The following is an 11,426-nucleotide window of genomic DNA, read 5'->3' as shown; positions in this document are numbered from 1 at the left end:
CTTATTGGAAAAAACAAAATAATACCTTATGAATCCAAGTAGTAAGCTAGATATATTTATTATTTAATATATATTTGTACAGCGCCCTTGAGATGATTTTTCACGAAAGGGGTGCTACATACATTAGCCAAATATTTGTATTATAGGAATAAAGCAATGACTTACAGGAACAAAGTAATGGCTTGTACAAACCAATTAATAGTTTATAGGAACAAAGTGATGGCTTATACTATCAAAGTAATGGCTTATACAAACAAAGTAATAGCTTATAGGAACAAATTTATAGCTTTATTGGAACAAAGTGCTGAATCACTAGACTGCAAAAATGTTAGCATTGTATTTTGTGATCAATCAAAAAAGAGATATTTCCTGCCTTATCAATTTTTTGTACTTTATTTCGTTTTATTAGTGTGATACTGGATGATAATTTCGGAAGAATAAAGATTTTTGACCTGTTTGTAAACGAGTCATTCAAGCCCGGGTTCAATCCTGTACTAGTTAAGTCATCCATCATAGCATGAACGCAAGCAACTACAAACAAGCCCCTACCTTACTCCGCCTCACAACGCCGCCCAACCGGGTGGTGACATAGCTCCCCTGTCTGTGCACTGCACAGGCAGGGACACTCTTGTGAGGTGTCACATAAAAAAAACAAAAAAAAAAAAAAAAAAAAAAAAAACAAAAAACAAAAAAAAGCAACAATTTTCTCTTTCAATTGTAGAAACAGTATGATTTTAAATATTGCTAGTAAAAAATACTGATTGGTAGCAATTCCTTAATGAATTTATGATTATTGCAAAATGCAAAAACAATAACATTATTGTATTAACACGATTCCGGCTACTTTTAAAAATTAAATCCAAGCACTTTGCAATGAAAAACTTTACCTGATTCAATTTTACAATTTATGTTACCGTTCGAAGATATTTTTGTATAATCGTAAATCACAACTGTCAGTTCAATATTTCACTCAATTTTAATTGCAACAATTTAACATCAGCACATACGTGGAGTCGTCTAGCTGTGGCAATAAGTCACCCCTATAACTCCCTTCGTGTAGTGCAGTCTACTTTGAACAAGTCAAGTTGCATCCCTTCTGAGTAGCCATCGCTGCCGCTACCACCAACAAGTGTCTCCCGCCCCCGCCCTTGCTGCCGCCCCCGCCGCCGCCCTGCCCGTGACGTCACGGCCTGTTGCCGCCTTATAAGGGCGGGCGCTGGCGGCCGCAACCCAAAACCACTCCAGCCGCCGCCCGTGAAGGACGCCATAACAAGCACCCCCTAGCGATTGCACCGGACACTAACGAACTAATTAAAAAAAAAAACTTTTTAAAATATATTTTTAAAGATTATTTTTGCTATACGTTGTTCATCGCATTTTTCACAATTTTTAAAAACTTTTTTTTGAGCTGTTTCTTTTCCGTGTCGGTCGTTAAAGTTTTTGTAAGTTTGGATTGTTATGAAACTCGACTGAGCTGAAGCAGAAGAACCGGTTTCGCCGTTAATCAACTCGGAAAGGCAGCCCTTCAACATGCTCAGGTAAGTCGAAGCCTAATTATTTAACGCACCCTTGATTTTTGAAAATTCTATACAACTAATCAAACACATTTCTTAAACTGTGATACCTATTTTAAGGACTAATGAGGATTTAGTAAACCAACACTTTGTGATGTGACATTATAAATAAAAAATATTTAATAAATAAGATTGTTACACGCTTATAATTAATAGTTTACCATGGAACGACTTGTTTTTCCTGATTCAATCATGGCGAAACACAAATATTGGTGTCAAAATATGATATCATATTAATTTGTCTAAAATAAAGAAACCCTTTGCGTTTTAATTTATTTATTTGAACGTTGATTTTAGTGGGTTATTACAAAAAGTAATAACAGCAAAAAAAAAATGCGACGTCGGTTCCAAAAAAAACAGGTTTACAGTTTTTAAAATCCAATTTTTCAACTCCACAACTACCTATTCAATTTTTCATAGTTAAGAAAGCAATTTATTTCACAAGACCATTTTGGTGTCTTTATTTTTCATGCATAATTATAATTTAACATATAAAATATATCCTTCGTAAATTTCAACGGTAATGTGCTGGATTCATTACGTAAGGTTGATTACCGAAAACCAAATAGGTTTTTGCGAATGTTTTGAGGATTTGTCGCGGTACGGTATTATGAATGCAGTTTTTTTCCCTACGTGGTGGACAACGGCATTTGAGAAGCAAAATGCGTAGTGAAATTTACAAATCTGAAACATGTTATAAGATTATAATCACTCATTTAAATTATTTATGAAAACGCTAATACTTAATAATCAACGCTTTCGTTTTAAAGAAGAAAAAACTTCGCAAACATTTCAAATTCTTACCTGTCAAAAATAATTGTCAGCGTTTTTCTTTTGGATTTATATTACTGAACGAGCAAATTCTGTGTAAGTATTTAGAACCGCAAACCAAACTTTTTCCAGTTTTCCGGAGTTTCCCTTAGCATCTGAAAAGTTTTTCAAGAAAAGTGTCTAAGTGTCAAGTTCCACACATAAGCGAGAAGTCTGCATTTTTGCGCACGAAAAAAAAGACCAAGATAAATTAAACAAAGTCTTGAAATTTGTAAAAAAATTCACTACGAGTGGACCATAATGAATATATTATTTTAACTTAAATATAAATTAAACAAAGTCTTGAAATTTGTAAAAAAATTCACTACGAGTGGACCATAATGAATATATTATTTTAACTTAAATATTGTTATGACGAATATATTCTTTTAATTTACCTATCATAATGGCGAATATATTATTTTTAATGGAATAAATAACTTGCGTACACAAGTATTTAATCAAAAGAATCTACATGTTTCAAAATCAATGGTTTCTTCGTCAGGAAAAACGTTTAAAGAAAACATGTTTTTGGTTTTCTGAATGTTTTTCTGTCTTGTCTGTTTCACATCTTTCGTTTGAGAATGTCGTCTTCAATGATTATATTATATTTTTTCTTCAATAATCCCAAATTCAATTTGTGGCGCTATTTAATCAATATAATCTAAATGTTTCAAACCATTTTTTTCATTATCTTCATGTTCCTATGTTGGTAGCTCTCAGTCGAAGTATGATACAGTTAATAATTATGTAAGTTGATATGGTTGAATTATCTCAGTGGGAAGAATGTTCTGGCAAGGAAGAGGTTCTATGTTCAATTCTTAGATATGACTGAATCTTTTTTTGTTTCGTGTCTTTCATCTGAGATATCGTTTTCATTGGTTAAATTTTGAGGATTTACTCAATCTGTATTCCACTATAAGAATATATTTATTATTATAAAGAGTGCTGTGCCAGTTACGTAAGCAAAGCATTAAAACAGTATTATTATTATTACATACAAGTAAATCTACATGAAAGTTTCTTCCAATATTAACGGAGAAAAACGTTCGGGTATTTAAAAGCTGTTCAAATGACCTGTCTGAAGTTTATGTGGTGACTTTGTTTGCTAGTCTTTCCAAGAATTTAAATGGTAATCTGTCTAATGCACATTTGAATAGGTTGTTAGGGGTGTAAAATACAGTACCTCGCCTAGAGCCTGCTTCTTGGTACATAGCAGGTCGAATCTCTCCTTTTCCGCGCGATAGCCTGGGTTAGCTCATTGTCTCGGAAATAATTATTCTACATTTTCAATTGAATGTGATAATTATTAATAATTACCTACATAAAACCACCGTGGTTAATAGACAATATGGTTTCATGTTAGTTATAAACATCAGTCAGATTATTGATTTATTTAGATATATTCCCGCTTGTCATTCAATTTCAATTATATTCGCTATTTTTGTATTTATCTTATAATAAATGACTGTTTTTGAACGCAAATAAATTTTTAGCATTTAATATTACAAACAGACATGTGCAATTGAAATATTATTTTTTTGACGTAAATATGGCAAAAGTTTAAAATCGCCTGCCGAAAGTTTTATCTTGTAATTTCATTTACCACTATATACTAAACAAAGAAACGCATTTAATTAGACAAAAGTATTATATAAATTTTATTTTTAATTCATTTTTTTCTTTTTTAATAAAAATATTTTTAATAATTGACAAATTGACACAGGGAGGTTTTCTATTCTATAGAATTATCTCAAATAATACGAGAGCGTACGTAGTAAAGTTTTCAATGCGAAGATAAAGTTTGGCATTCTCTCTTCCTAAATCTGTCAAATTATAAGTCCGTACTGGAAAGGGAGATTTTGAAAATGATGAATATTTTTGATGTCATGTCATGTTGTTTTGTGACAAATAAAGTAATATATAATCCCGGTGGTTAAATAAGAATATACACAGACTGCTGATATTTTATTATATTGGCTTCAGTGTGATATATTCCCACATTGATTTTTTTTCATAGAAATAAAAGTATTTTAAAATTACATCGTGTGTATGGTGATTGATTTTTGGGCTAATAAACCGTGTTGCGCATCTTTATCCCTTTACTGCAGACAGCTACGCAATGCCCATCATCGGGGCAGATGCAAATAGACCAAGCAAGTCTATCCAATATTGTCTGAAGGAAGAGGAAACGCAATACTGCTCAATACTTCAAAATCAATACTTTTGGCCGTGAAATTGTAATTGATTCCTACCTTGTTTATAAGGATTTTATAGTTTAAAATTTTATTAATTTTTTCTCCGATCTCTGAGTGAGATGCAGTCTCCTCGAAAATAAATCTTACGTAGAGCAAAACTGACGCTAACAGATTGGCAGCCTTTTAGTAGGATTTTTTTTAATATTTAGCAGACCTAATTATCTTACAGCCTCACATCTGTTAGCAAATCATTTAAAATAACGATTATATTATGTTTTTTTTATAGTAGAGTAACTTATTTAGTAAAACCTATATATCCTTTTTAAATGTTAAATAAAAATGTATTTATTTATACAAGACACTCTTTGGATTGCATTGACTTCGGGTAGAATCTTGCAACCAAAGAAAATGTTGGTAGCTCTCTGGCGAAATACAATAAACTTAAAATGACGTAAGTTGATATGGTCGAATTTGCTCAGTGATCAGAGCTCTCCCCTGGCAACGAAGAGGTACTGGGTTCAATTCCTTTATGGGACTGAATGCGTCAATAACTAGAATACGAGTTGATTGATGACGTTAGAGTTGGAAACCTCATTCTCGCCCTCATTAAAAAAATCATACCTCTGAATTTGAATACAGAGAAATATAAACTGATTATTTTGCTATATAGCCAATAAATTCACCTATATTTTACTGTTCATCCTATATTTTTAGGATTTCTTAAAAATACACAAAAAAATCATAAATGCGAGAATTCTGCGAGGTACAAAATAGCATATTATGGCGTGCGATCACTAGAGACGTTTTGCAAACTCGGCATAATATACCGAAAATCACGCGAGTGGTTTTATTTCACATCTTTCGTTTGAGGTTAGTGAATATTGTCTCCAATGATTATATTACAGCGTAGTGGAATCACTTCTGATATACTACTTCTAAAAACTACCAATCTGGGAAACGCGAACGAAACATATTTTATAAATAATCACAAGTAATACAAAACAAGGCTTTTAGCCAGCAATATATCTTCAATTCCAGAACATCTATCAAGAAATTTGATGTAAATTTAATATTTGTCTCCAACTATAAAATTAATGAATAAACTCGTATACACAAAAACGCAGAATTTATTAAAACGCACCATACGTGCACGATATGGCAAGCAATCCATTGGCTACGATGAGGGCTAACTAACTAACTAACTAACAAACCATCACGCATCCCCGTATCTGCGTTTCCCCGCAAGGGTAGGCAGAGATGACGGACCGCCAAACAACTCGGTCTTGGCACACATTTCTTGCCTCATTCACATTCATACATCGTCTCATACATACTCTTCTATTATTCTGACTCTTGACATGGCCCGACTCGAGTATCTGATTCACTTGATCGTGCCATGTCTTCCTCGGGGGTCCTTGACTTCTGCTACCATTCGCATTTGCATCATATATCCTCCTTACACTCCTATCTTCGCTCAAAGCGTCCCTTTCTTAATCTTACTTATTACGCTTACATCAGCCTTGCGCTCTTTGCGGATCTTCACATTCCTAACACGATCAAACATGGTTTTACCACACATACCCCTCAGGGATCATAGAGATCACATCATCAGCATTTAATCTACTTTCATTATTTCTTTGCCAGTTCCATGCCTCACTTCCATACATCAAGGAAGGTACCAGCACTCCGTTGTGGACTGCTAACTTCGCTTCTTTGGACAATTTTTTGTTAGCGCCAACTGCGTATATATTTATGTACTTATTTTGGTAATCAAAGTGTGTAATGTAGTAATTAGTAATGTAATTTAGGTAACATTCTTTTTCTGGAATAAAAAATCTTATATGTCTTTGACTGCAGCAAACTGCTCTGATAGAGTTTAATTGGTTTTAAAACGCAAAATCTTTACCTACGTTAGTTTTTACGTGGATCATTTTTGTCAAATAAAATTGTTCTAATAAAACTCCCTCTCTGTCATTTTGATACCGACGCGCGGGCATTTCGTAACATCTTTATATTCTGTCAAACCAAAAATGAAAATAAAGTGAAAGTAAAATATGTCCATAAGCTCTTGTGTCACCAATGAAAATAAATTAAGGCAATTTTTCATTTTCACGGATTAATGTCAATCTGGATGTTTTCCTTCGCCATCAATCATTTTGTTTATTTATAAGGACAGTTATGATTTAAATAATCAAGTAGTGAGTTCGTATCTGCGTATACAGGGCTTAAGTAAAATATGTATTACACCTCGCATAACATGAAACACTTATCAGTAGGTAGTAGGCAATTATATTTCATTATATTCATTATTAATTAAATCTAAAAATAACAGATGGAACAACATACAATTTTTCAGACCCTTCTCATTTTCCTCATTCGAGTATTTCATCAAAAAATTACAGAATATATAATATATTTTTAGTAAGTTGTATAATTATATGTCAGTTAGAAACAATGAAATTGTTGAAAGAATAATGTTACAATAATACTGCAGTTTATAATATAAGAAAAAAGTTGATTTTAATGTAATAGTGTTATATAGAAATGGCATAATATACTATATTTTAGGTTGTGCATAACCTGCCTCACTAGGCGAACCTGTATTGAGGCAGAATTTTTAGTTAATTATTTCTCCATTTTGTCTATGGTTTGCTTATATGTAAATGTAAAATAATGTTTTTGAGATCTCTTTCTCCGCGATCAATGCTGTCTCTTTCATCTGATTTAACTACCTATTTTTGTAAACTTTATAAATATTACATTTGAGTATATTATAAGTGGGCTCATTTTCTGAACGAAATTTCTTCGTCTATTTAATAATTCTTTTCTCGTACGGAATTATCACAAAAAATAATTTGCCTAAATATAAATTAGAACTAACCTAGCCAAAAGGTGATGACGGATGTCGAATGTTTTATTTTTACCTATAGCGTTTCCTTTTACAGTGCGATCAAAGAGTGATGGGTATTTAGAGGCCTGTCTTGGAATATCTGAAACATAACTACTAAAGTTCCTGGTGTACATATATAAGCCAAACGGTGCTTGCTCCAAAAAATAGTTACAAAAAAAAGTCATGTATTTGTTCAACTATTGGATGGTGTAATTACCGAGAATTTCTGAAAACAAAATATCTTTGTGGAAATCCCTGTCCAGATATTTTTGCAAGGCAAATAGAGATAAGGGTGAAAACGGCTATAACAGCATATATGCTTGAAACCTGCTAAATTGGTAAAACAGAGTATCTGAACCTTTTTCCGAGAGGCAGTTTTCAAAATGGAAATTGTCGCAAAGATTACACAACATAAATCAAACAACAATTATACTAAAGCATAAAACAAAAGCCTAAATAATAGCTTAGACTAATATCAAATCCATCTTTCGTATTACAAAGATTTTACTTGTAAATATAATATTACAGCATATTTAAAGTGATTCTTAATCGCCAAGTAATTTATTGGTAAATGCAGTACATATCTAATAATTTAATGGTAAAAGCAGTACATATCTACTAATTTAATGGTAGATGAAGTGTATACCTTTTTTATTTTTTTTTATTATAGCCACTATTAAAACATTGTGTATACAAAATAGGATAGTAAATACATGTATGGTAAATAATATTTCTTAGTCCTCCTCACGAGGGTGACCTGTGCTGAGGCGGACTAAAGTTATTCATTTCTGTTTTATTAGTTTTCTATGTGGTTTTTTATGTTAGTTTTTTCATTAATCTCTTTCAGCCAGATTGTTATTCTTTATTTGTAACTATTCAAATTTTATATTCGCTTCATGTCACGGGGAAGGATGTTGTGAAGTTTCGTGGCAAAATAAATAAAATTTAACGGTAAATGCCGTACATATCTACTAATTTTTATGGTAAATGCAATACATATCTACTAATATACTGATAAATGCAGTACAAATCTACTATTTTACTGGTAAATTCTGTACATATCTACTAACTTACTGGTAAATGCAGGATATAGCTATAATTTTTTTTAACAAAGACATAAGAAATCTCGACCTAAATAATATTTTTTACTCGTGTGTTACAACAACGTCGTGTGTGTGTTGGACAATAGTAATACCTTTTTTGTTATTTGTTTTTGGGGTGTTATGCCGTGTTGCGCTAACTCCTTCTTTAGCCAACGTTTCGGACAGCATTGCAGTTTCCATCATCAGGGCAGATGTATAGATGGACACTGATGATGGACACTGCAATGCTGTCCGAAACGTTGGCTAAAGAAGGAGTTAGCGCAACACGGCATAACACCCCAAAAACAAATAAAAAAAATACTTTTGGTCGTGAAAATCTTAAATCATATTTAATAGTAATACCATTTTCAATTGGAAGGAAGTAGAGAGGAGAAGGAGATGCTTTTGAGGTAAAGGTAACGGTGAAGGTTTGTAAGTATTTGGCTAATTGGATAAAGATATTTAATTCACATACACAGCTCGATTCGCACGAATAATGTAACAAATATTAGTGGTGTAATGGGATGACTCCGCCGGGAAAGTATTAAAAAATACACGGAGAAAACACCCGGATAAAAAATATTGCTAATTTATTAAGAATTTCTCATTAAAATAATTATTTTTATGATTTGTATAGCGCCATTTTTGTGCAAAATCACATCAAGGGCGCTATACATGTCTTTTTAGCATTTCTCATAAAAATGGGACTGTAGGCCATTAAAAAATGAATTAATAGGCATCCTGATAAATTTTAAGTAAAATACCAATGCTTTGTCACCATGTCCAAACGACCATTCAAATAAACATTTTTACATTTTGTCATGATGTATTATTAAAACAAACGCGTGTGGATGAACACTTGTTCCGATATTATTATGATTTTTTTTTCTTTATTCATAATATATATTTGAATACAGTTTATTACATGCTTTTCGACTACCACACTATACCCATGTCCGTATTGAGGAAGTACATTAACGCTTTACCTTTACTTTAAATTTACATGAACGGATTACCAATATTTTTAAACAAATCAGGACTACATTTTTCTCCGTGTAAAGAAAAATTGCTGTTTGCTACTTAAATTTATTTTGTCAAAAATTTTAAGTGAATCGGAATACAAATGATCTGCGTTCACAAATTTTTCCGAAACCAATTTCAAATGTCTTTTGGAAGATTTCCAAGCTTTGAGTGGAAATAACTAACTAACTAACTAACCATCACGCCGTTTCTCTGCAGGGGTAGGCAGAGAGGACGGACCGCCAAACAACTCGGTCTTGGCACACACTTCTTGCCTCATTCACATTCATACATCGTGTCATACATACTTTTCTATTATTCTGACTCTTGACATGGCCCAACTCAAGTATCTGATTGACTTGATCGTTCCATGTCTTCCTCGGGCGTCTCCGACTTCTGCTACAATTGCATCATATATCCTCCTTTCTTTGCTCATTCGCTCTATATGCCCAAACCACCTAAGCATCCCTTTCTTGATCTTACTTATTACGCTTACATCAGCCTTGCACTCTTTGCGGATCTCGACATTTCTCACACGATCATACATGGTTTCACCACACATACGCCTAAGGGATCTCATTTATACAACATTCAGTCTACTTTAATCCTTTATCTGCCAGTTACATGCCTCACTTTTGTACATCAGGGTAGGTACCAGCACTCCACTGTGGACTGCTAACTTCGCTTCTTTGAAAATCATTTTGTTAGCGCCAACTGCGTTCAGTCCTCCATTACTGGAGTTACCTGCATTTACCCTCCTTATAATATCTCTGTCAGCCTTCCCATCTCTCGTAAATATACTTTCTATATACACATACTCATCCACTTGCTCCAAATATTCCTCATTCTCAACTATATTGCACACTGTTTTCGAACTCTCTCTTTCAAACACCATTACTTTAGACTTACTTATTCATCATTAACTCATTCTTCATGCATACTTCGTTCACCCTAGACATCCTAGGAAATATATCCTGTCATTAACAACAACTAACGGTTTTACAAAATGTTTTTTCTGTATTTGAAATGAATTCTCGGTCCGATAAATGATAAAACCATCAAAATCCAAAACAAAGAATTAATGTATTTCTGTACTAGGGGAATTAGTATTATTCCTAAGTCTCTGTCGACACGATCGCAGACCGTCATTAGCGGGAATTTAACGACTTTAGTAGGTGGCTACGCTATTAGGTTACAGACTACTATTTAACAAATTATTTATCATTCGGATACCTGTATGTTATATATAGGATTCAAGAGGTAATCGAAACACCCACGCCTTTATCTATAATCTATTGAAATAAATTATTTAAAAAAAAAGATCGAACAGTTTTTGGTCTTAAAATTCCAACGGCATTTGAAAATGTAGCGTTTTTAACACCTTACAATAAAAAAAATTGGTTGTCTCAACTAATATCTCAATTCTAAAGCAGCAATTCTTATGTTTCACAAAAAAGGGTTGAGCACCGGCGTCATTGAATTTTTTAAAGCTCGTCTTGACCCTCACAAGTAAATAAACTTGTTTTATCTTCTTTACACACTTTTTTATACAACTCGTTTTCCTCAACACCGACCGTTTATGTAAAGTACCTACCTAGTTGCTAGAAATAAATCAAAATTTTAATAACATTTCAATTCTATTGAAAAACTGCTTAATTGTAGTTAAACAGGATAATACTTTAAAGTACAATAAAAAATAATTTAAAACAAAATACAGAACGTATCAAAATAAAAAAACATATATAAAACTATGAAACTTATTCATTGATCACATTAACCACGAAATCGACGATTCCATTTTATTTGAGTATTTTAAGGATCCTGCTAAATGCTACTTATCGGCTCGTTTCAG

The 11,426-nt window shown here is 32.7% G+C and overlaps 1 protein-coding gene across 1 annotated transcript in view; it reads left to right on the top strand.

The window, feature by feature from the left end:
- The first annotated feature begins 1,257 nt into the window (after nt 1-1,257).
- The window catches only part of AstA (allatostatin A), a 195,201-nt gene continuing 185,032 nt past the window's right edge, over nt 1,258-11,426 (top strand). Inside the window, exon 1 of the mRNA XM_089644701.1 lies at nt 1,258-1,538. Within this exon, the coding sequence (XP_089500827.1) occupies nt 1,531-1,538 (8 nt within the window). The 5' untranslated portion in view covers nt 1,258-1,530. The remainder of the gene's footprint in view (nt 1,539-11,426) is intronic.

Source organism: Hesperophylax consimilis, chromosome 21 (genome assembly GCF_061612785.1).
Source record: "Hesperophylax consimilis isolate HC1 chromosome 21, BYU_Hcon_1.0, whole genome shotgun sequence".
Classification (NCBI taxonomy): domain Eukaryota; kingdom Metazoa; phylum Arthropoda; class Insecta; order Trichoptera; family Limnephilidae; genus Hesperophylax; species Hesperophylax consimilis.
Note: the sequence above shows the minus strand (reverse complement) of the source record. Positions and strands in the feature narration are given on the sequence as shown.